This window comes from Bubalus bubalis, chromosome 1, assembly GCF_019923935.1.
Source record: "Bubalus bubalis isolate 160015118507 breed Murrah chromosome 1, NDDB_SH_1, whole genome shotgun sequence".
Classification (NCBI taxonomy): domain Eukaryota; kingdom Metazoa; phylum Chordata; class Mammalia; order Artiodactyla; family Bovidae; genus Bubalus; species Bubalus bubalis.
The window spans coordinates 112,218,143-112,244,491 of record NC_059157.1 but is presented as its reverse complement, the minus strand read 5'-3'; the positions used below and the strand labels follow the sequence as shown (position 1 = coordinate 112,244,491).

The 26,349-nt window shown below is 40.0% G+C and overlaps 2 protein-coding genes across 2 annotated transcripts in view; one reads left to right on the top strand and one right to left on the bottom strand.

Moving 5' to 3' along the window:
• Nucleotides 1-348: 348 nt before the first annotated feature.
• On the top strand, nucleotides 349-2,972 carry WDR5B (WD repeat domain 5B). The gene is made up of 2 exons (XM_044942519.2): nucleotides 349-1,172; nucleotides 1,603-2,972. The coding sequence occupies exons 1-2, from the start codon at nucleotides 1,103-1,105 to the stop codon at nucleotides 2,694-2,696; spliced, it is 1,164 nt and encodes a 387-aa protein (XP_044798454.1). The 5' UTR covers nucleotides 349-1,102; the 3' UTR covers nucleotides 2,697-2,972.
• Nucleotides 2,973-6,015: 3,043 nt separating this feature from the next.
• Nucleotides 6,016-26,349, bottom strand: part of FAM162A (family with sequence similarity 162 member A) — a 39,194-nt gene continuing 18,860 nt past the window's right edge. Inside the window, exons 2-5 of the mRNA XM_025285099.3 lie at nucleotides 25,450-25,575; nucleotides 21,322-21,430; nucleotides 8,739-8,847; nucleotides 6,016-6,238 (exon numbers count right to left, since the gene is read on the bottom strand). Of these exons, the coding sequence (XP_025140884.1) occupies nucleotides 6,146-6,238; nucleotides 8,739-8,847; nucleotides 21,322-21,430; nucleotides 25,450-25,575 (437 nt within the window). The 3' untranslated portion in view covers nucleotides 6,016-6,145. The remainder of the gene's footprint in view (nucleotides 6,239-8,738; nucleotides 8,848-21,321; nucleotides 21,431-25,449; nucleotides 25,576-26,349) is intronic.

Here is a 26,349-nt window from a genome sequence, read left to right as displayed (position 1 = left end):
TATCCTTCACATATTTCACAGCCACTAATCACTTCTTAAAACTAGGGAGGGCTGGCTAAAGCTTAATTGCTGCTGCTGCTAAGTTGCTTCTGTCGTGTACGACTCTGTGCGACCCCATAGGCGGCAGCCCACCGGGCTCCCCCGTCCCTGGGATTCTCCAGGCAAGAATACTGGAGTGGGTTGCCATTTCCTTCTCCAATAAAGCCTAGTTACGAGTAACTTTACACTTTGTTTTTTTTTTTTGGACTTCCCTGGTGGCTCAGATAGTAAAGTGTCTGTCTACAATGAGGGAGACCTGGGTTCAATCCCTGGGTCGGGAAGATCCTCTGGAGAAGGAAATGGCAATCCACTCCAGTATTCTTGCCTGGAAAATCCCATGGACGGAAAACCTGGTAGGCTACAGTCCACCGGGTCGCAAAGAGTCGGACACGACTGAGCGACTTCACTTTCACTTTACACATTTTTTACCCCATTCCGCCTTTTCTGTTCCAAGCACCTAGCAGATCTGAACTTTCCTTGTCTTTGGAAAGTTAAGCCATAGGAAGTGCTAAAACGTTTGCTCATTTCCCACGGCACTACCATTTCAGGCTACCTAGGCGCTAGCCTTCAAAGGCCTCTAAAACATATTTTTTATCCTTCCCGAACATTTAGGGAACACATTTAAACCTGGGCATAAATTTGGCTACGTTGCCCTCGCCTACTTGCAGGCCTTCGAACCCGCCACCAGGCTCCACATAACAGCTGGAGAAGAGAACGAAAGCCACCTGTGCAGCAAGGAGCTTATACGGAGTCACCGGCGCTGAGTGGGCCCAGGAAGGCTAAGAAACGCGCAGTGTGAATGGCTTACATCCAAATCCATGCCCGCAGGCATCTCAAAATTCAGTTCTTTCTCGTCCCACGGTTTCCCAAAAGTCATGAATAGTCTCCGAAATACAGCGGCCCACGCTATCCAGCGAGGTCTGGAAGAAGCCCTTCCTGCAGACGCCGGAAGGAAACCCCAGCGTCTGCTTTTGCGCAAGCGTGAACAGACTTCTACAAGCCTCCTCGGCTCAGAAGCGGTGGGCGGGGCATCCTATGCGCATGCGCTCTACGCTCCCTGCGCATGCGCCCAGCTCCCGGCTGTCATGCGCACGCATTATTCCTTACGCAGCTGTTTGGAGCGTCGGCAGCAGGTGTGGGCGTTAGGAAATCGTGTGTATGCAGGTTTTTGCTTAGTTTCTGAAGTCTTGTTTAAAGCGGCGATTATTCATGCTCAAAGTGCAATGTCTAAAGTGAGGCAGGTAGGGGTGTTGAGTACTCATATTTCAGAGCTGGGGGGAGAAGCGGTGAAAAATATTTTCTGTAGATTTTCACCCCCACACCCCACCGCTTGCAGCTTTGAAGCGCGTTATATAGTCACAAAACACGCACCATTAATACCGTACTTGCCGACAGCGCACGGGACCGTTTTAATAGTATTTCTTAAGTATTTGTTTCCAGAAGAAGCAGCGAGGAAAAAGTGAAGTGGTCCAAGCTGTGCTGCTGAACCAGTGTATACCGTCGTTTAAAGACAATCCAGAGATTAGTCACTAAAAGACTTTGTTTGTTTTTGTTTTGAGTCAGATGTTTTTTATCTTCATTTTGCTGTGTACAAAGCCAAAATACGGACTGCTTGGTTCAAGACCGGACATCTAGCCAACCTACAGACTTCGAGCTTCAGAGTCATGACTACGGAGCAGTCAGGAAATGCGAAAGCAGAGCCGGCTCTCCCCTCATCTGCCAATCAGAGCAAGCCAGGGTCTGAAAAACCAAACTACGCTCTGAAATTCACTCTGGAGGGACATACGGAAGCAGTATCATCAGTTAAGTTTAGTCCTAATGGAGAATGGCTAGCAAGTTCTTCTGCTGATAAAGTAATTATAATTTGGGGGGCCTATGATGGAAAATACGAGAAAACACTTAAAGGACACAATCTTGAAATATCAGATGTTGCCTGGTCATCAGATTCCAGTCGTCTTGTTTCTGCCTCAGATGATAAAACTCTAAAAATTTGGGATGTGAGGTCTGGAAAATGTTTGAAAACACTTAAAGGGCACAGTAATTACGTTTTTTGCTGTAATTTCAATCCACCGTCCAACCTCATCATTTCAGGATCTTTTGATGAAAGCGTGAAAATATGGGAGGTGAAAACAGGCAAGTGCCTTAAGACTTTGTCTGCTCATTCTGACCCAGTTTCTGCTGTTCATTTTAATTGTAGTGGGTCCTTGATAGTATCAGGTAGCTATGATGGTGTCTGTCGAATCTGGGATGCTGCATCAGGTCAGTGTTTAAAAGCACTTGTTGATGATGATAACCCTCCTGTCTCTTTTGTAAAATTTTCTCCAAACGGTAAATATATTCTCATTGCAACTTTGGACAATACTCTTAAACTATGGGATTACAGCAGAGGCAGATGCCTGAAGACATATACTGGTCATAAGAATGAGAAATACTGTGTATTTGCCAGTTTTTCAGTTACTGGTGGAAAATGGATTGTCTCTGGTTCAGAGGATAACCTGGTATACATTTGGAATCTTCAAACTAAAGAGATTGTACAGAAATTGCAAGGTCATACAGATGTGGTAATCTCAGCAGCTTGTCATCCTACAGAAAACATCATTGCGTCAGCAGCATTAGGAAATGACAAAACAGTTAAATTGTGGACAAGTACTTACTAAACCCTTTAGAAATCAAGTGGTAGAGTCAAACTGGCCAAAAAATTAGGTATTTTAAAAGATGGTGTTTTCTCAATTTTGGCATGTATTTTGTTTTGTTTTGTTTTGTTTTGTAATATTGTCTTGCATTATAAGAATGTAAGACCTGTTTCAAGATCCAGCCAGTCCATTCTAAAGGAGATCAGTCCTGGGTGTTTTGGAGGGACTGATGCTAAAGCTGAAAGTCCAATACTTTGGCCACCTCATGCGAAGAGTTGACTCATTGGAAAAGACCCTGATGCTGGGAGGGATTGGGGGCAGGAGGAGAAGGGGACGACAGAGGATGAGATGGCTGGATGGCATCACCAACTCAATGGGCGTGGGTTTGGGTGAACTCCAGGAGTTGGTGATGGACAGGCAGGCCTGGCGTGCTGCGATTCATGGGGTCGCAGAGAGTCGGCCATGACTGAGCGACTGAACTGAACCGACCCTCAGTTTGCAAAGTAAGACAGTTGGAAATGCAAGTTTAGATCCCAGGGTTTCTGACTGGAATCTTGATATCTGTGATTAATCTCTTGTGTCTGTCCTTGAACAGATTCTCATTCTATTCCTTTCAATGACTATTCTAGAGGATCATTGTATTTGATAAAATTTAGAAGTAAAGCTCACAAAACAGGATGACTGATTAAATGAGAGGAACAAGGGAGTTTGGAATAACTCCAAGGCATCTGGTTTGGGAGATCAGAAGAGAATAAGCCTGGGATGGTGGTGGACTGGAGATTTGTCAGATGCTACTCCCACAGTTTAAGTGACAGACTACATGATGGGATGTGAAATGGTCTGTGGAATCGTTTGTAATTTGGGAAAAAACAAGTAATGGTTGTATTTTTTCTGAGTCTTTTTACCAAGATAAAAAGTAAAAATAAACCAAATCAAAATTAATAAAGGCATTTTACTGTGAGAGGCATTTACCTCTCACTACCATGTCAGACTGCCCTCTCCTGGTTCTCAGGGCAAGCTCGTCCGAGTAGTAAAGCCTCTTTCTTATTATGTCTGAACTACCCGCTTCTGCCCATGCTACAAACTCAGTTCAGAAATCACCACTTGGTGGAACCATCACAGCCTGCCTGTGCTGTAATGGTTTCACAGGCTATGTGTCCAGTAGATTATGAGCTCTGTAGACTCTAAGTATGTTTTATTCATCTTTGAATTTGCAGTTTTTGTATATAAAAGGGACTCAAGTAATGTTTGATTAATGACAATGAATTATACCTCCATCACAACTTCACTTGTTGCCTGATTTCAATAAATTTTGGAGTCAATTCCCCATACTATTATTTTTATTAAAACTTAAAAAGTACCTAGCCATAGCCTCACATGTTAATTCATTCAAACAGGGTTTATAGGAAATAAAATTGGAAAACATTTTCTGCTCCCTTTACCTGTAGAGACATGATAAACATGAAAAAATAATTCAGAAATTAAGCAAAAAATAGTAACAATCACTTAATTGAAAGTGGGTACTATAGAATACAAAAGAAGACAGTTTTGTCCTCGTTGCTTATAACAGTGCTCATGAAATCTGATTTGCTTGAGAAGTTGTAAGCAATATAAGATACTATAATTACTAGTAGGGTGTGTGACAGCTCAGAAGTTAATATGTGAGACTACTGGGAGAAGTGGGATCGGATGGGGGAAGGTCTTAAATTCTGGTCAGAAAATTTATATTCAACCCCCAAAGAGGCAGTCACTATTATAACTTATAAAGGGGACAGCTGACACAAAATGATGACATAAATTCTTGCTGCATAGTAGGATTTTTGAGCTTTGACTTAAACATTTTACAACAATAAATCTTCAGGAATACAACACTTAAAAAATTTTTTTAAATGCTTCTTTGTAAGTTAAAATTGTATTGTTTTATGAAAAATGACTTAAAAATACATTAGATTTACCCATATTTAAAACCTACATTTAGATAATATGTAAGTATTCCAAAATATTAATCAAGGAAGACTAATCTGCTAAAATATATATAAAGTAATGTTTTTTGATGATAAATTTGCCAAGTGATAAAAATCAAAGAGCTTGGTATCTAAAAGCTAAGGTCAAAGTACTCTATATAGATAGACAGTTATCAGATGGATTATGAAGCTGTATAGTACATTAGATTTTACTATTTTATTAAACTAAGTTCCCAAATACCTGCATATATCATTTAATCTGATATAACCCTCTGAATGTTTATAAGGACTTGCCATCCCTTAAAACTCATGAAGCATGTGAGAATAAATGAAATACTTAAATAGAAACCAGCATCCATAGCTAAATATGAGACAACTTGGCATCCCTGTCAGACTAAATAAGATATATATGAGGTACAAATGCTTATTTTTCAACAACAACAAAATACATTTGATAGCTTTTCATAATTGAGAAATTTAGTATAAAAGCAGAAGGAAAGGACCAGTTAGGAATTCTAAGCTACAGCACAGAAGAGGGAACTGTGCTGCTCCCAAGTAACTCCATGGTGCTGGGATTTCAAAATCCTCAGAAACTTGTGGCCAGAATGCCATCATCACCTTGCCAGGACCTTTCCAAGACTGTTCTCCTAAAAGCCTCTGTTTACCAGCACACCTGACAAAGGCAGAGTGTGGTCTGGCTGCTTCCCAGAGCTCTTGAGAAGCACCAGGGCACCCGGGGAGGTTAGCTCTTCGGCGTGCACTCGGGCAGCATGCCCCCAGGCAGAGTACTCAGCTGTCCCTCCTAACCTCTCCAGAAACGAGGACACACAAACCATCTGGCTGCTGGGGAGATGTCACTGTGGTAATGGGAATTAAAGTAGGATATGGGACCTGACTATAAAGAAGAGTTAATAATAAAGTTCAAATAAGTCACCTCATTTTTCATTCTTTCATTTTCTTGAAAAAAAGCAGGCTGCATTTAACCTAGATCAAACTGTAGTGCTGGAGAAGACTCTTGAGAGTCCCTTGGACTGCAAGGAGATCCAACCAGTCTATCCTAAAGGAAATCAGTCCTGGGTGTTCATTGGAAGGACTGATGCTGAAGCTGAAACTCCAGTATTTTGGCCACCTGATGTGAAGAGCTGACTCATTTGAAAGGACCCTGATGTTGGGAAAGACTGAAGGCAGGAGGAGAAGGGGACAACAGAGGATGAGATGGTTAGATGGCATCACTGACTCAATGGACATGAGTTTGGGTGAACTCCAGGAGTTGGTGATGGACAGGGAGGCCTGGCGTGCTGTGATTCATGGGGTCGCAAAGAATCAGACACGACTGAGCGACTGAACTGAACTGAAAGTTGTAAAATATAGACAAGTCATTTCTTTAAGAAAATTTATTTGTAGCTATAGAGTGGAAATAGGGAAGCTCATATACCACATTCTTTTTAGTAAGCCCTATTGCTGCAGCATTATTTCTAGATCTTCAGAATCCGACCAACGATATATCTGCTACTCTGTTTTGTCCTTGATAGCAGCTTCTTCTCTCAGACGAGCTTTCTTTTCTAGGTTCAAGCTTGTTAAACTCTCATTTCTTCTGGCAGCCTAAAGTGAAACAAATGTGAACAAGTGATTATTTATGCCGGTTCGGGGAGGGTGTCATTACCTGACGTGGCAAGTACAGGCATGGGGGAATGGTTCACTGCTTGTGCGCCAGGCACAGCAGCCCTCTCCATGTGCCTTCTGCCTCCTCTAATGCTCCCAGTATGGCAGTCCATCCATTCACGCACAAGAGAAATGCCACACCTCTGCCTTCTCTTCCTTTCTGGCCTCTCTCTTTAAATCTTCTAGCCTCTCTCCTCCCTTTATAATATATTCCCTTGTCTTTCTCTTTTCCTCTCTTTAGCATTAAACACCTTTTTGTTTCCATTTCTACCCCCTTTCTTCCTCCTCTCACTTTTCTTTGTTGCTACCATTTCTCCATCCCCAACTCATGTGTATACTTTCACACCCTTCTAGTTCCCTATTCCTTTTACCGAAAACATTCAGCTTTGGGGATCCCAGATTTCACCAAGTACTACCCTTGATGACTCCCAGCAGTGTCTACCTTGGCACTCCATCCTCTGAGAGTGAAGAGCAGTGGAGGAGATGCAACCATCTTCTTCCCTTGCTTCCCTCCCTCTGACTTGCTTAATCTCTGAAGCTTACATAAACAGTCTAGTTTCAAATTTTCATACCAAATGAGTGAAACCAGCACCCTATAAGGTGGTGTTTTTCTTCAGAATTAAGTATGGAGAGGGGCGCAGAATCAGAATGGTTAGATGATGAAGAGGACAAAACACAAGGGCTAATTTCTCTCTTCTAAATCACAGTAAGTTCAGAAGTTAGTCATTCCAGTAGCATTTACCAACTTTTCAGAAACGGACAGTTCCATAAAAGAGAAATAACATTTTTGGTATAGGACAGGAGAGGAGCTCTTTATACAGTGCATACCCTTTCATGAGGCTGGGGGGATCCCAGGGAGTGATCTGTTTCTGGAATATTTAAACTCAGCTAGCATCATCAAGTAGACAAAAGCAATGCAGATTTCTCAGAATTCTTAGAATCCCTATGTCCTGTTTTATATGCTTCTGTAGGTTCAGTCTGAGAGCTAAGCATGAAAAGTCAAAGAGGGAGGCAGGAAAAATACTGAAGTGGGCTAGGAACACAGTTGTCAAAAGAACTTCACCCAGGCCTCCACACTTGCCCTTCATGCTGTCATAACATCAGCCTAAATGGTTGGTATTTTCTATTCCAAGACTCTCAAGAGAGTCAGAAGTTCACTTTTACTCTGGACTCACTGCGCATAAGGAAGTCAGTTATCACTGGGTTTGCAGAAGAACCCTTGTAGATTCTTGACAATAGATATAAGACATTTCTTTCCATGTGGAAGCTGTGATATATAGAATTGGACATGGGATTTAAATAATGGCTTGGCCAGTACTGCTGCATAGAAAAATACCTGCATTTTAATCACAAGATAGTTGTCGGCACACTTGGCTCCACCTTTTTGTCTTGCCACTTACTAGCTATGTGACATTGGGAAAGTAATGTCTCTAAGTTTTGGTTCTTCTTTTACAAAACATGGATAAGAGAACTGACCTCTTAGGTTCTCACGATTATTGTGGTGATTAGTAAGCTGAACAATGTGCTGTGCTGTGCTCAGTTGCCTCAGTTGTGTCGGACTCTGTGCAACCCGATGGACTATAGCCTGCCAGGCTCCTCTGTCCATGGGATTCTCCAGGCAAGAATCCTGGAGCGGGTTGCCGTTTCCAACTCCAGGGGATCATCCCAGCCCAGGGATCAAACCTGGATCTCCTTCACTGGCAGGGGATTCTTAACCACTAAGCCCAAGTTTAACAATACCTGTTATAAAAGGAGCACTCAGTAAGTGGGAATACTTTTCCTGTCACCTCAATTAGGTCAAGATTCAAACTGTGGCTCTGCTATTAGGGAGACGTGTGTGAACTTGGGTAAGTTACTGAGCTTTCTATGCTGTTTCCTCATTTATAAACGAGGTCCTAATAACAGTATCTACCTTGCAGCACTGTTGTAAGATTTAACTGAGACAACAACAAGGTACCTGGAAGACGATAAGACAGTTATTAATAATGACTGGATTTGTGGACCTGAATGCCTGTGTACTGCTTAGGAGCTTAGACAGATGGCCTAGTTGGAACATCCAAGTAGAGAACAGTGATAAGAACACTCACCAAGGCTAAGGCAGAGTGAGGATCAGTAAGTCCATGTACTGTGAGTGCTTTACAGACATACAAGGAGATATGAGTATATGTGCCAGTGCCACACATCTTGCTTCACATTCCTTATGACACCTGTGGCAACTAAAACCTTCTATTTTAGTTCTTCAGCATGCCAAAGTTAGGGTTTGCTATTTACCGCCACGCAGGATAATCTCAGGTGTGGTCCTACCATATTTTAGTTTGTTTCTTATCATTTCCTGTATAGGAAGTGACTTCCTCATCACAGACAATAAAGAGTTAACCCCTGATTTCCTCTAGGTCTTTTGTGGAAAATACATAAAGATAGAGGGGAGGTCCACTCTTACCTTCTTGCCTTCTATAACCATCAGTACGCATCCTGCCACTGTCAAGGCAATCATTACATAGCTGATCTTCACCCGGACCTTGTTCTTTGCAGCATCGAGCATCTCAAACCTAGCAATGCAGTGAGATCATGAGTGAGAGTTAAAGTTTCTGAGTTGCCAGAGGATATAAACCTCTGTGCCCACAAATCAGGAGTGGAGTGGTGCCCATAAATATAAAAAAAGGAGCTGAGACCTAAAGATCTTGTAGGACTTTGGGGAAGTCTTCCCCAAAGACCTACGAGATCTTTGTGGAAGATGGAGCATTTTCACAATTCACTTTATATTTTTATATAAATCACGATAAAGGGGTGGAGATGAAGATAGTGGGACTGAGGACTTCCAGCTACACACTATGCCAATGATGGGAAAGAATTTAGAGGATCAATTTATCCAAAAGTATGTGAAGATCTTCACACTTTAATAAACCTTGCTTGGACATCAGGAACCAGCTGCACTAGCTTTGGCCCTGCAACTAAATATCAGTTGGATCCTACTGCTTCAATTTATGCAAAAGTCAACAACTATAGTTTAATTGGAATAGGCTACACTCAGACTTTGAGGCCTGGTATGAAGCCTCCATTGTCTGCTCTGGTAGATAGAAAGAGTATAATGCTGGAGGTCACAAACCTGGGCTTGTTCTGGAGCTGGAGGATGAGAGAAACCTCCAGGAATGGGTATCAGAAGATCTGACTTTAATATATTTGCAGTGTGACCAACAGGAGCCCCATATACCCAAGGTGATCAAAACAAAGGATGATCTAAATAAGAGCTGTATTTTAAATATTTAGATAGTTACTTATTAGTTGGTTGCTAGTTGAAAGGGTTATCTATCTCGTTACCAACGCTGCAGTTGTGCAGTCACCTATACACTGCCATGCTATGCTAAGTCTTCAGTCATGTGCAACTCTTTGTGACCCTATGGACTACAGCCCACCAGGCTCCTCTGTCCGTGGGATTCTCCAGGCAAGAATACGGAGTAGGTTGCATGCCCTCCTTCAAAGGATCCTTCCAACCCAGGGATCAAACCCATGTCTCTTGCATCTCCTACATTGGCATATGGATTCTTTACCACCAGCACCACCTGGGAAGCCTATACATTACTTAAATGTATTTAACTGTTAAAGGTGCTATCTGCCAATAATAAAACACACTTTTATGAAAACTGAAAAAAAAAAAAAAAAAAAAAACACCCCAAACCAAGAAAAATCTCAAACAGCCTAACCGACCACCTAAAAGAACTAGAAAAAGAAGAACAAACAAAACCATAGCAGAAGAAAGTATATCAGCAAAGAAATAAAATAGAGTTTAAGAAAAAACATTGAAAAAAATCATTAAAACCAAGAGCTCATTTTTTGAAAGGATAAAAAAAAAAAAAATCAAAAAACTTCTGGCTAGGCTAAACAAGAGAAAGGATCCAAATAAGAAAAATAAGAAATAAAAGGATAAATAATAACCAATGCCACAGAAAAAAAAAAAAAACCCAACCGTTAAGAGTATACTTTGAACAATATATGCCAACAAACTGGATAACCTAGAAGAAACAGACAAGTTCCTAGAAACATACAGCCCAAAAATGAATCAAGCAGAAATAACTAATCTGAACATACTGATCACTGGAATTGAAATAGAATATGTAGTACTAATAAAACAAAACTTTCTTCAAACAAAAGTCCAGGACCAGATGGCTTCACTGGAGAATTCTACCAAACACAGAACTTAGAATGATCTCTCTCAAATTACTCCAAAACATTAAAGAGGGGGAAACGCTCCCAAAGTCATCCCATGAAGCCACCATCACCCTCATACCAGAATCAAAGACATATAAAAAGAAAACTACAGGCCAATATCTTTGATAACTATAGGTGTAAAAATACTCAACAAAATATTAGGAAACTGGATCCAATGACACATAAAAAGGATCACACACCATGATCAAGTCGGATTCATCCAGGGTCGCAAGGATGGTTCAACATATGCAAATCAATGTGATACACCACGTTAACAAAAGAAAGACAAAAACCATGTGATCATTTCAACAGATATAGAAAAAGCATTTGATAAAACTCAGTTTTCATTCATGCTAAAAACTCTCACCAAAGTAGGTACAGAGGAAATTTTTAAAAATAATAAAATGCTTAATAAAAGCATTTATGACAAATCCATAGTCAACCAAATACTCAACAGTGAACAGCTAAAAGTCTTCCCACTAAATTCTAGAACAAGTCAAGGACATTTGACTCACCACTTCTATTCATCATAGTGCAGTCTTGGATTGGAAGAATTAATAGTTAAAATGGTCATACTACCCAAAGCAGTCTACAGATTTAATGTGATTCCTATCAAACTATGCATGCTATTTTTCACAGAACTAGAACAAATAATCCTAAAATTTATATAGAGCCACAAAAGACCCAGAATTGCCAAAGCAATCCTGAAGAGAAAGAACAAAGCTAGGGGCATAACACACCCAGACTTCAGACAATACTACAAAGCTACAGTAATCAAAACAGCATGGTATTGGCACAAAAACAGACATGCAAATCTGTGGAACAGAACATACAAACCCACACACCTATAATCAGTTAATCTTGGATAAAGAAGGCAAGAATATACAATGGAGAAAAGTCTATTCAGTAAGTGGTTTGGGAAAGCTAGACAGCCTTATGTACATCAGTGAAATCAAAACACACCCTCACACCATACACAAAAATAAACAAACTCAAAATGGCTTAAAGACCTAAATATAAGACATGACACCATAAAACCCGTAGAAGAGAACACAGGCAAAATATTCTTTGACATAAATCTTACCAATGTCTTCTTAGGTCAGTCTCCCAAGGCAAAAGAAAGAAAAGCAAAAATAAATTGGACTGAATTAAATTTATAAGCTTTTGCACAGTAAAGGAAACCACACACAAAACAGGAAAAAAAAAAAAAAAAACCCCACAGAATGGGAGAAAATATTCACAACTGATGTGATCAACAAAGGCTTAATTTCCCAAATATACAAACAGCACATACAGCTCAATATCTTAAAAACCAACCAATCAGATATGGGCAGAAGACCTAAGTAGATACTTCTAAAAGAAACCATCAGTCACATAAAAACACATCAAGAATCATCAAGAAAACCACAATGAGGTATCACTTCAAGCCTGTCAGCATGGCTGACATCAAAAAGACCACAAGTAACAAATGTTGGCAAGGATGCAGAGAAACAGGAAGCGCTCATGCACTGTTGGTGGGAATGAAAACTGATACAGCCACTAGGGAGAACCATATAGAGGGTCCTTTAAAAACCAAAAATAAAGTTACTATATGATCTGGCAATCTCACTCCTAAGCATATATCCAGAAGAGACAAAAACTCTAAAAGATACATGCACCCCAGTGTTCACGGCAGCATTTACAACAGCCAAGACATGGATGACACAGTCACACACACACCTATACACATTCATAGACACACACGACACACATAAAATGGAATATTACACAGCTGAAAAAGATAATGGAAGTTGCCATTTGGAGCAACATGAATGGACCTAGAGGTTATCATACTAAGTGAAGTCAGACCAGAGGAAGACAAATATCATATGATATCACTTAGATGTGGAATATAAAATATGAAATGAACTTACTTACAAAACAGAAATAGATTCACAGACATAGGAAATAATCTTATGGTTACCAAAGAGAATGGAGGGGGAGGGATAAATTCAGTTTGGGATTAACAGATACACACATATATTAGATAAACAACAAGGATCTACTATGTAGCATATGGAACTATATTTAATCTCTTGTAACATAATAGAAAAGAATCTGAAAAAGTATGTATTATGTATAACTGAATCACTTTGCTGTAAACTAAAACACCACACTTAAATCAGCTATACCTGAACTTTAAAAAAAAAAACACAGTAAGACTGCACAAATTTAAAGTAGGAAAAATAAGGGAAAAAAAAGTATGAAGATGAAAAATGGAGCCTGGAACAAGGCAAAATAAAGATAAAAAGCCAAAAAAGGGCAAGACATGGTAATCTACACTTGCCATGGTGGGCCTGTTTTGGCTCTGTAGCTTCACTTTAGCAGCCAGTGCTAAAATGAACCAGTATCTATTTCTTCTTGAGGTTCTTAAGAAAATACTATATGATATAATGACATTCTGAATAATATCCTGACAATGTGCTGTGCTGTGCTTAGTCACTCAGTCGTGTCTGACTCTCTGAGACCCCATGGACTGTAGCCCGCCAGGCTCCTCTGTCCATGGGGATTCTCCAGGCAAGAATACTGGAGTGGGCTGCCATGCCCTCCTCCAGGGGATCTTCCCAACCCAGGGATCAAACCCAGGTCTCCTGCATTGCAGGTGGATTTTTTTTTTACCATCTGAGCCACACTGCAATGAGCTTCATAAGGTTCAACACAAAGCGCAACTCAGAAAGAAAACAAACATGGGAGAGGTAAACAACGTGCTCTTTATACCCAGCTTTTGCTCTCTGCCTTGAACCAGGAAGAGATTTCAGGATACCTGGCACAGCAGAAAGATCCTTTACGCAATGCTCCCTTAACCTTTATCTTTTAACTAATGTTTTGGTAAAACTGAGTGACAATGAACTTGAGATTGTGCTCTTTGTCAAGCGCCTCCTATAACTGGTCTGCTGAATACAGACCTATGTACCTTGATAGAAAGTTTTGGGCTGGATTACCATTCTTATGTGAAAGCTAAACGGCCTAACAAGGAGGAGTCTAAACAGAAGGCTGCTTCATCTTGGTGATTCTGCGGGTAGGCAGTGGGTCCCAGTTCTACTACCTGAGTGTTTGGTGAGCATCAGGGCAGGGTATGTGGAGTCCTAATGGGCTCAGGATAGAGAACTAGCCTACTCAGTAGTATGTAGGGAGTGATTATATCTAGATGAATGAATTTGAGTGCTAACTTTTTTTTCCTCCTTATATTACTTTTGAAACTAGAGGGAGGAAAGTACTTCAAAAATGCATGGAAGGAGGCACAGGGTCCAGGGTGTTACAGATGGTAGGAGAAGAACCCTGAAAGCATATATACACTGATGTAAGAGCTTGGATCCAGTGAGGGAGCAATGTGGATGGAGTCCTCTAGGCACTGAAGGTGGGCCTGCAGGGTGGGAGGAACCAGGGACAACTGCTAAGAACACTGAATTGCTCTAGTAAGAGCATCTGAGATCCCACCAACCACAACTACTCATGTTGACAAATGTTTTATGTGAACTGGTATTTCCAACTGAAGTGTTGTAATCCTCAGGAAAAGTAATGTACTTTCCGTTTGAGGGAACATAAAAAAGTAAAATGCATTTAAATAAGGTCACAAGGTTGCCCTCCATTCTACAGGGAGCAATAAGAACTGGTATGTTAAGCAGTGCCTGTTCAGAATTACCAACACAAGGATAAATGGCAGCCCAGGCCCAGAGAAGAGACTGCTAGGGTGACTCGTGAGATCGTGCTTTGGGCTTGATGGTGTCTTGGGACCACCTACAAATCAGACTATAGCAGGTTTTACTTAGTAAAGTGTATAAAGCACCTATTAGGGCCATGAGTACATACCAGCCTGATTTCTGCTGGGATATTCATGAAGAAATTACAGTACAGATAAGAATTTGAAGTCATACTTATTTCCAGCATGCTCTCCCAGAAGAATACAACTGTCACTTGAGCTAAGAAGGACCAAGGCTCTCCTGCTGAAATAATTCTAGTGAATATAATGTGTTATTTAATTTGACAGGCAAAAAGAGAAGGGCGCTGTTAAAGTTGTTGTAAACAGAAAGCAAAACCTACTTATCTTCCTAGAAAAAGATACCCTGAATGAACCCAGAACTTCTTCAATCATGACTTGATTCAGAAGCCAGAAGGCTCCAGAACAATTCCTTACTGGAAGAGAATGAATGTCCAGGAGCTTTGTTCCAAGTACCTGTCTCTGAAGAGGATGATGTCCCATGGGGAGACTGCAACGATTTCTTAGAATCTCTTTTGGCCAAGATGCAAACCATGAGGCAAGAGCAGTGGTTCTCAACTTGGAATGATTCCCAGGTCTGAAATGAACTCTGGGGCTCCTGGGTTGTGCAGCCAGACTCCAGGAATCAGCTGTGCCCACCAGTAGTCTGGTACTGACCCCAGGATCTGCGTCACCGCCTCTGGGTGGGCGACAGGCTCAGATTCATCAGGATCCCATCTCTGGCCGGCAGCGGGCCGCCACTAGTGCCAGGGCTCCCCGGGGACCTGCAATCACGCACATGAGAACACAACTGGCAACTCGGATAAAAACAGGCAGCAGAGGAATCTGTTCTAGGAGAAGGAATAAGATAAAACCCTAGAAGATGAACTAAGTAAAGTGGAGATAGCCTACCTACATGAGAAAGACCTCAGAGTCATGATCATAAAGATGAGCAAAGAACTTGGAAGAAGAATGGGTGCACAGAACGAGAAGTTAGAAGTTTTTAAACGAGAAAACACAAAGAATAACCAGATGTGAAAAATACAGTAACTGAAATGCAAACTACAGTAGAAGGAATCAACAGTAGACTAAATGATACAGAAAAATGGATCACTGAGCTGGGAGACAGAATACTGAAAACCACTGCCACTGAGCAGAAAAAAATGAAAAGAAATAAGGACAGTTTAAGAGACCTCTGGGACAACATCAAGCCCATTAAATTCACATTATAGGGGTCCCAGAAGGAGAAGAGCAAGAAAGTGTTTCAGAAATAATTGAAGAGATAATAGCTGAAAACTCTCCTATCCTGAGAAATGAAAGTCATCCAAGTCCAGGAAGCACAGAATCTCATACAGGATTAACCCAAAGAGGAACACACCAAGAATACTGTAATCAAAAATCAAAATGACAAAAATTAAAGATAAACAGAGAATACTAAGAGCAGTAAGAGAAAAATAACAAATTACATAGAATGACATTCCCACAAGGCTATCAGCTGATTTTCTAGTAGACTCTGCAGGCCAGATGGAAGTGACATGAAATATTTAAAGGAATGAAAGAGAAAAGCCTACAACCAGGAATAGTCTACCCAGCAAGGTTCTTATTCAGACTTGATGAAGAAACCAAAAACTTTACAGACAAGCAAAATCTAAGAGAATTCAGCACCACCAAAGTGGCCTTAACAAGAAATGTTAAACGAACATCTCTAGGCAAAAAAGAAAAGGCCACAGTTACGAAAAAGAAAATTATGGAATGAAAGAGCTCACTGGCAAAGGTAAAGTTAGGAAATCATTCACATACAAAGTTAGTAAAGGTAGGAAATTATACATATACAAAGATACTAGGGAGATTAAGAGAGACAAGTAGTAAAGATCATCTGTATCTACAGTAAGCAGTTAAGGGATACACAAAACAATCAGATGTAAAATATGGGCTTCCCACGTGGCACAATGTAAAGAGTCTACCTGCCACGCAGGAAACGCAAGAGACATGGATTTGATTCCTGGGTCAGGAAGATCTCCTGGAGAAGGAAATGGCAACCCACTCCAGTATTCTTGCCTGGAGAATTCCAAGGACAGAGAAGCCTGTTGGGTTACAGTCCATGAGGTTGCAAAGAGTCAGACATGACTGAGCTACTGAGCATGCACACATACACACACATGATATCAAAAACAGTAGTCATTAGGAGAGGGATGTACAAATTCAGGTGTTTTTTTAAAATGTATTTGAAACTAAGAGATGAGCTCCTTAAAACAATCACATATATACACAGACTGTTACATAAAAACCTCACAGTAACTGCAAACCAAAACTCTATAATAAATATACACACAACAAAGAAAAAGGAATACAACATACACTAATTATACTCATATTAGAAGACATTAGAACAAAAGAAGAAGGAAAAAAAGACCCACAAAACAAATCCATACTACACATAAAAAACAAACAATAAAGGCTTGTTGTAGAGCATCAGTTCAGTTCAGTTCAGTCGCTCAGTTGTGTCCGACTCTTTGCAACCCCATGAATCGCAGCACGCCAGGCCTCCCTGTCCATCACCAACTCCCGGAGTTCACTCCGACTCACATCCATGGAATCGGTGATGCCATCCAGCCATCTCATCCTCTGTCGTCCCCTTCTCCTCCTGCCCCAGATCCCTCCCAGCAACAGGGTCTTTTTCAATGAGTCAACTCTTTGCATGAGGTGGCCAAAGTATTGGAGTTTCAGCCTGAGCATCAGTCCTTCCAATGAACACCCAGGACTGATCTCCTTTAGGATGGACTGGTTGGACCTCCTTGCAGTCCAAGGGACTCTCAAGAGTCTTCTCCAACACCACAGTTCAAAAGCATCAATTATTCGGTGCTCAGCTTTCTTCACAGTCCAACTCTCACATCCATACATGACCACTGGAAAAACCATAGCCTTGATTAGACAGACCTTTGTTGGCAAAGTAACGTCTCTGCTTTGAATATGCTATCTAGGTTGGTCATAACTTTCCTTCCAAGGAGTAAACGTCTTTTAATTTCATGGCTGCAATCACCATCTGCAGTGATTTTGGAGCCCCAAAAATAAAGTCTGACACTGTTTCCACTGTTTCCCCATGAAGTGATGGGACCAGATGCCATGATCTTAGTTTTCTGAATGTTGAGCTTTAGGCCAACTTTTTCACTCTCCTCTTTCACTTTCATCAAGAGGTTCTTTAGTTCTTCACTTTCTGCCATAAGGGTGGTGTCATCTGCATACCTGAGGTTATTGATATTTCTCCAGGCAATCTTGATTCCAGCTTGTGCTTCTTCCAGCCCAGCGTTTCTCACGATGTACTCTGCATAGAAGTTAAATAAACAGGGTGACAATATACAGCCTTGACATGCTCCTTTTCCTCTTTGGAACCAGTCTGTTCCATGTCCAGTTCTAACTGTTGCTTCCTGACCTGCATTTAGGTTTCTCAAGAGGCAGGTCAGGTGGTCTGATATTCCCATCTCTTTCAGAATTTTCCACAGTTTATTGTGATCCACACAGTAAAGGCTTTGGCATAGTCAATAAAGCAGAAAGAGATGTTTTTCTGGAACTCTCTTGCTTTTTCCATGATCCAGCGGATGTTGGCAATTTGATCTCTGGTTCCTCTGCCTTTTCTAAAACCAGCTTGAACATCTGCAAGTTCACGGTTCACATACTGCTGAAGCCTGGCTTGGAGAATTTTGAGCATTACTTTACTAGCATGTGAGATGAGTGCAATTGTGCGGTAGTTTGAGCATTCTTTGGCATTGCCTTTCTTTGGGATTGGAATGAAAACTGACCTTTTCCAGTCCTGTGGCCACTGCTGAGTTTTCCAAATTTGCTGGCATATTGAGTGCAGCACTTTCACAGCATCATCTTTCAGGATTTGAAATAGCTCAACTGGAATTCCATCACCTCCACTAGCTTTCTTTGTAGTGATGCTTTCTAAGGCCCACTTGACTTCACATTCCAGGATGTCTGGCTCTAGGTGAGTGATCACACCATCATGATTATCCGGGTCATGAAGCTCTTTTTTGTACAGTTCTTCTGTGTATTCTTGCCACCTCTTCTTAATACCTTCTGCTTCTGTTAGGTCCATATCATTTCTGTCCTTTATCGAGCCCATCTTTGCATGAAATGTTCCCTTGGTATCTCTAATTTTCCCATTCTGTTGTTTTCCTCTATTTCTTTGCACTGATCGCTGAGGAAGGCTTTCTTATCTCTCCTTGCTATTCTTTGGAACTCTGCATTCAAATGGGAATATCTTTCCTTTTCTCCTTTGTTTTTCACTTCTCTTCTTTTCACAGCTATTTGGAAGACCTCCCCCAGACAGCCATTTTGCTTTTTTGCATTTCCTTCCCATGGGGATGGTCTTGATCCCTATTTCCTGTACAATGTCACGAACCTCCATACATAGTTTATCAGGCAGTCTGTCTATCATAGGGAACTATATTCAATATCTTGTAATAACTTATAATGGAAAATAATAGATGTGTATATATATATATATAACTGAATAACTCTGCTGTATACCTGAAACACTGTAAATCAGATATATGTCAATAAAAAATCCAAAATAGTTGACAAAAAAGCAGTGAGTATATACATATACATGATTACGTTAAATGTAAATGAACTAAATGCTCCAACCAAAAAATACAGACTGAATGGAAGAAAAACAAGACCCATATATATGCTGCCTAAAGAGACTCATTTCAGATCTAGGGACACATACAGACTGAAAGTGAGAGGATGAAAAAAGGTATTTCATGCATGTGGAAATCAAAAGAAAGCTCAAGTAGCAATACTCATATCAATCAGACAAAATAGACTTTAAAATACTGTTACAAGAGAAAAAGAGAGACAGTATAATGATTAAGTGATCAATCTAAGAAAACATAACCATTTTAAATATATCTGCCCCCAACACAGGAGCTCCTCAATATGTAAGGTAAAAATTAACCAACATAAAAGGAGAAATTGAGAGTAAGACAATATTAGTATGGGACTTTAATACCCCATTTATATCCAGACAGAAAATCAATAAGGAAACACAGACCTTGATAACACATTAGACTAAATGGACTTACTTGATACATTTAGAGTATTCTATATGAAAGCAGCAGAATACAATCTTTTCAAGTGCACATGGAACATTCTCCACGACAGGTCATATGCTGGGTCACAGAGCCAGTTTCAGTAAATTTAAGAAAATTGAAATCATATCAAGCATCTTTTCCAACCACTATGAGACTAAAAATCAACTATAAGAATAAATTGCAAAAAACACAAATGTGGAGGCTAAGCAATATGCTACTAAACAACCAATGGATCAGTGAAGAAATCAAATAGAAAATAAAAAAACCTAGAGACAAATGAAAACAAAACCACAACAATCCAAAACCTCTGGGATGCAGCAAAAACAGTTCTAAGAGGGAAGTTTTTAAGCAATATAAGTTTGCCTCAGGAAATAAGAAAATCTCAAATAAACAAATTACCTTACACCTAAAGCAACTAGAGAAAGAACAAACAAAACCAAAAGTTAGTAGAAGGAAAGAAATTATTAACGTCAGAGCAGAAATAAATTAAACAAAGACTGAAAAAAAACAGCAAAGATCAATGAAACTAAAAGCTGGTTTTTTGAAAAGATAAACAAAACTGATAAACCTTTAGCCAGACTCATTAGGGAAAAAGAAAAAGTGAGAGGGCCTAAATCAATAAAATCAGAAATGAAAAGGGAGAAGTTACAGCCCACACCACAGAAATACAAAGGATCACAAGAGACTATTATGAAAAACCATATGCAAATAAAATGGGAACCTTGAAGAAATGGACAAATTCTTAGAAAGGTACAATCTCCCAAGACTGAACCAGGAAGAAATAGAAAATATGAACAGACTAATAACTAGTATTGAAATTGAACAGTATTTTTAAAACTCCCAACAAATAAAAGTTTAGAACCAGAGAGCTCCATGGGTGAGTTGTAGCAAACATTTAGGGAAGAGTTAACACCTCTCCTGCTGGAACTATTCCAAAAAATTGCAGAGGAAGGGATACTTCCTAACTCATTCTATGGGCTACCATCACCCTGATACCAAAACCAGACAAAGATACCAACACCACCAAAAAAATAACAGACCAGTATCATTGATGAACATAGATGCAAAAATCCTCAACAAAATACTAGAAAACCAAATCCAACAATAACTTAAAAGGCCCATACACCATGATCAAATGGGATTTATCCCAGGGATGCAAGGATTTTTCACCATCCACAAATCAATCAGTATGATACACTACATTAGCGAACTGAAGAACAAAAACCATACGATGATCTAAATAGATGCAGAAAAAGCTTTTGATAAAATTTAATATTGGTTATGGTAAAAACTTTCCAAAAAGTGGGCACAGAAAGAACATACCTCAAAACAGTAAAGGCCATATATAAAAAAGCCCACAGCTAACATTATACTAAACAGTGAAAAGCTGAAAGCATTCCCTCTAAGATCAGGAAAAAGACAAGAATGCCCACTCTTGCCACTTTTATTCAACACAGTTTTGCAAGTCCTAGCCATGGCAATCAAAGAAGAGAAAGAAATAAAAGGAATCCAAATTGGAAAGGAAGAAGTAAAACTGTCATTGTTTGCAGATGACATGATACCCATACACAGAAAATCCTAAGGATGCCACCAGGAAAACTACTAGAGTTCATCAGTGAACTGGATAAAGCTGTAGGACCAAAATTAACATACAGAAATCTGTTGCATTTCTACATGCTAACAAAAAAAAAATAAAAAAAGAGAAATTAATTTAGTTACTTTCTATAGCTAGGAGAGAAAATCAAACCAGCTGACTTCAGAGTGACTGACAGCTCTTCACTAGGCACTACATAAGAGCAACGACAATGTACTGATTTTCCAGCACTGCTTTTATTCCAGGTACTTGTCAAGAAGTAAACGTTTAGAAAAGTGGAAACTTTTAAATATGGCTGAAAGGTTTTAAATAGACTCAGAGGAACTGCTTTTCCTTTAAAATAGATTACTGAAAAATAAAAGCTGCTTACAACCCTAAATTCAGCACTCACGAGACAGTCTCTGGAATTTCATCTTCCTTTTTGAAGCGACCTGACCATATTAGAATCTTCTTCTCCCAATCCGTAGGTTTATGCAATGGCACTCTGTGGCTGTAAGTGTCTATGAGAAAAACAAGAGAAGATATCTTATTTATATGAGATTGACTCCCAAATTTAGCAACAGAAAAATGCTATTTGTGCTTTTTAGCTATTCACTAAACAGAATTATTGAGAAATCTCAAGTTAATTAGAGCTTTATTTGAATGGAATTTCTTAGGTTGCTCATTTATTTCTTAAATAAAATTCAAAAATTTTGTAAGGACTGAGATGAAATAAAAGTGTTTTTTCCCAATATAAGCCCCAGCCATTGAAAGCTGAAAGAACACCATGAACAAAGATACAAAGGTGAGAAGGATGAACTAAGAAGGGAACAGCATGGGAGCCTGTTTGACTTAGGTAGAATTTTTAAGTCTGTAAGGTAAAATCAGATTATAAAAGAACCTGAATGGCAGGCTAAGGCTTTTAGACCTGACTCATGAACTATTGTACTTAGTTTAATCTGCACAGTGGCTGGAAAGAGAAAGGATAGGACAGAGTGGACAAGACCAAATAGGAGATTATAATACAAGCTATTACAATACAAGGGTGAGTTGTTATAGTCTCAACTAGAGTGGTAACAGTGGGAAGAGAGACAAAAAGTCAATCTGAAAGAATTTGGAGATTAACATAAAGACAGATTCATGAAGAACCTCAAACTTGGATGATTAAAATAAAAGCAGTATTGTTAACCAAAATAAGGTGACTGAAAACAACCAGTCAGGAGAGGAAAAAGTACTAATGCCATTTTAGATCTACTGGGTCTAAATTCACACCATCTGGGTAAGTTTCATTAATGAGTTGGGAGTGGAGATAACCACTGGTGCAAAGAAAGAGCCAGTGAGGATGATAGACGCAGAAGAGCAGGGGCTGAGCTTTGGTGCATGACCCAGAAAGGACAAAGAGGCAGCAGAGGAAAATGGAGCAGCTGAAACAGGCAGAACCACAGACTCTGAAAGAGTCTTTCAAAGGAAGGGGAAGTCACTGAAGACGAGAAGCAGAAAAAGGGGATCACAGAATGTCAGAGTTACAAAGGACCTTGGAGATAATCTCATCTAACTTTCATGTACTGCTGACATCTCTCTTGCAGACAGACCATCTCCTTGACTACGTCACCTTTGTTTAAGCTGCACCTTTCACTTAATCAGAAGCCAACAGCAAGAGGAACAGAAAAGTCACTAGGGAAAAAAAATCTATAAAGAACCAAAGGCAAGCAAAGACATTCAGAAGTACAGAAATAGTATTGCTGTAAGGGAGAAGACTCTTGAGAGTCCCTTGGACTGCAAGGAGATCCAACCAGTCCATTCTGAAGGAAATCAGCCCTGGGATTTCTTCGGAAGGAATGATGCTGGGGTTGAGGCTCCAGTACTTTGGCCACCTCATGTGAAGAGCTGACTCATTGGAAAAGACTCTGAGGCTGGGAGGGATTGGGGGCAGGAGGAGAAGGGAACGACAGAGGATGAGATGGCTGGATGGCATCACTGACTCGATGGACGTGAGTCTGAGTGAACTCCGGGAGTTGGTGATGGACAGGGAGGCCTGGCGTGCTGCGATTCATGGGGTCGCAAAGAGTTGGACACAACTGAGCGACTGAACTGAACTGAACTGAATCTTTTAGCACTTGGTATTTTCTCTATAGCTTATTTTTACTTTATGTACTACACACTCATTAAAGACAATTCAGAAAGTACAGATGTAAAAAAGAAAAAGATAAAAACCATGCTTAATTCTCCTCTCATAGTATGAGCACTATCTTTATTTTGGTATGTTTCCTAAATCTTATCACCATACATAGGTACATATATGTAATTTCTATATGTACCATTCTTGGGCTTACACACAATATAAAATTTTGTACCCTGTCTTGTTCATTAACATTATGACAAAAACTTTCCATGCCACTATGTTGTATTTATAAGCACCATTTCCAACAGTTTCACAACTCATCAAGTAGATCTAATGTATAATTAATCATTCCCAGATTATTTAACATTTAGACTAATTTCTCATTTTCCTTTACATGTGTGTATAAATATATAGAGATACACATATATATACATATATGCAAACAAATGGGAACAGCTTTACAATCAAAGCTTTTTCCACATAAAGGGATTATTCCTTAGGATAGATCCCCAGAAGTGAAATACCAGGTCAAGAGGTATAAATACTTTTAACTTCTTGATAAATATTCTTTGAGAACAGTTCTTTTCCACCCATCAGTACCTATCTGGCCCTAGTGCAGGGCCCAGAAGAAGCAATTCCCATGAAGAAGCAATGAGCAAGTAGTTCCTGGGACCAGACAGTTTAAATATTATGCTTCTTCCTTCCAGTGCTGACAGTGACAGAACCTGGAGTTAGGGATAGGACTAAACATGTACAAGCCAGGGCATAGCCCTAAGTATATTATATACCCAAATGTCGTTTTTTGATTTGGTTCATCTTTGAGGCTGACCAATCCAATCCCAAAGAAAGTCAATGCCAAAGAATGCTCAAACTACTGCACAATTGCACTCATCTCACACGCTAGTAAAGTAATGCTCAAAATTCTCCAAGCCAGGCTTCAGCAGTACGTGAACCGTGAACTTGCAGATGTTCAAGCTGGTTTTAGAAAAGGCAGAGGAACCAGAGATCAAATTGCCAACATCCGCTGGATCATGGAAAAAGCAAGAGAGTTCCAGAAAAACATCTCTTTCTGCTTTATTGACTATGCCAAAGCCTTTACTGTGTGGATCACAATAAACTGTGGAAAATTCTTCAAGAGATGGGAATACCAGACCACCTGACCTGCCTCTTGAGAAACCTATATGCAGGTCAGGAAGCAACAGTTAGAACTGGACATGGAACAACAGACTGGTTCCAAACAGGAAAAGGAGCATGTCAAGGCTGTATATTGTCACCCTGTTTATTTAACTTCTAAGCAGAGTACATCACAAGAAACGCTGGGCTGGAAGAAGCACAAGCTGGAATCAAGATTGCTGGGAGAAATATCAATAACCTCAGATATGCAGACGACACCACCCTTATGGCAGAAAGTGAAGAAGAATTAAAAAGCCTCTTGATGAAAGTGAAAGAGGAGAGTGAAAAAGTTGGCCTAAAGCTCAACATTCAGAAAACTAAGATCATGGCATGTAGTCCCATCACTTCATGGGAAATAGATGGGGAAACAGTGGAAACAGTGTCAGACTTTATTTTTGGGAGCTCCAAAATCACTGCAGATGGTGATTGCAGCCATGAAATTAAAAGACGCTTACTCCTTGGAAGGAAAGTTATGACCAACCTAGATAGCATATTGAAAAGCAGAGACATTACTTTGCCAACAAAGGTCTGTCTAGTCAAGGCTATGGTTTTTCCAGTGGTCATGTATGGGTGTGAGAGTTGGACTGTGAAGAAAGCTGAGCGCCGAAGAATTGATGCTTTTGAACTGTGGTGTTGGAGAAGACTCTTGAGAGTCCCTTGGACTGCAAGGAGATCCAACCAGTCCATCCTAAAAGAGATCAGTCCTGGGTGTTCTTTGGAAGGACTGATGCTAAAGCTGAAACTCCAGTACTTTGGCCACCTCATGCGAAGAGCTGACTCATTCAAAAGACTCTGATGCTGGGAGGGATTGGGGGCAGGAGGAGAAGGGGACGACAGAGGATGAGATGGCTGGATGGCATCACCGACTTGATGGACATGAGTTTGAGTGAACTCCAGGAGTTGGTGATTGACAGGGAGACCTAGTTTGCTACAATCCATGGGGTTGCAAAGAGTCGGACACGACTGAGCGACTGAACTGAACTGAACTGAATATTTACTTTGGTACATCTATCATCTACAGAAAGCTCTAGTCAAATCCTTGAGGTAAGAGATGAAAATGACAAATGGGAAAAATGAAGAAATCACTGCCACATGTAAGCACAACTATATTAAGTACAATTTGGGAGGCCTGAACTACATGATAGGGACCCCTGTGACCACCTCTCTTAGGTCCTTTTGATTCCAGGTTGTTCTAGTCTTTGGGAGCTGCCTAGTCCATAACTGGAAAGACAAATAAAAACTTACGTTGGGTTGGAGGCTTTGGACTTTCCTGGGGTTTGCTGCAAAATCCATTTGTTCTCTTCAAATCAGAGTTTCTGGTAAGCCTTAAAGATGAGAAAGCATCTCTTTCACATGACCTAAAACAACTTCCTAGTAAAGAGAAAAAAAATGTTTCAGATAAAGGAAATTTGCTATCTTACAATGAAAAATGCCTGCAAAATACATATTTCATTTATAAAAATTAACTCACTTAAAAAATGAATATCCTACTCTATGTAAGATACATGTACTCTATTTAAAGCACTATACTTAGTGCTATCTTAAAATATGCATGTTTTGCTGGTTAGGAAATTAGGAATTTACAATATATTTTATTGGCTTTAAGTTTTATAAAAGTACTTCTCACATGTCTTATAACAATAATGATTCTGTTATGAATCATTAGTGTTAGTATAAGCCTCAGTGTTAGCATGAACATTTTTAATCAATAATTAATCAGAATTCAAAGCAGAGACAGCCAGAAACAGTTCTGATGAGGGTAAAAGGGGATAATTCTGAGTATGGGGGTGGGGGGGTCATACAAGAGGCTAGGGCTGATCCTCAGTCAAAGGATCATCACAAAAGAGCCCTAGGGCCCTAGGATGTGGAAGAAAGGGAGCACTACAGAAGAACGAAACAGAAAAGAAAGCTGGAAAGGCAGCAATAATAAATCTGATCAAGATCCTGATGCTCCGTGATGCTCTGGGTGACAAAGAATGGGATACCCACCCAAGATTTGCCTTTAGTGTGACAAGAATGAGGCCTCACAGCTTTGTGCTTAAAACTTCACAGATTTCAAGCAGTTTTAAAAAGCTATTTGTTAATGGATAAACAGTCTATATACCTTTGAAGTTCCAGAAGCCTAATAGAGTGTCATTGTAGCTT

Bases quoted from the DNA above. Each gene is read 5' to 3' on its own strand.
- WDR5B (XM_044942519.2), top strand. From the start codon at position 1,103: ATGCGCCCAGCTCCCGGCTGTCATGCGCACGCATTATTCCTTACGCAG. The intron at 1,173-1,602 runs GTGTGGGCGTTA...GTTTTGAGTCAG, and splicing joins GTTTGGAGCGTCGGCAGCAG to ATGTTTTTTATCTTCATTTT.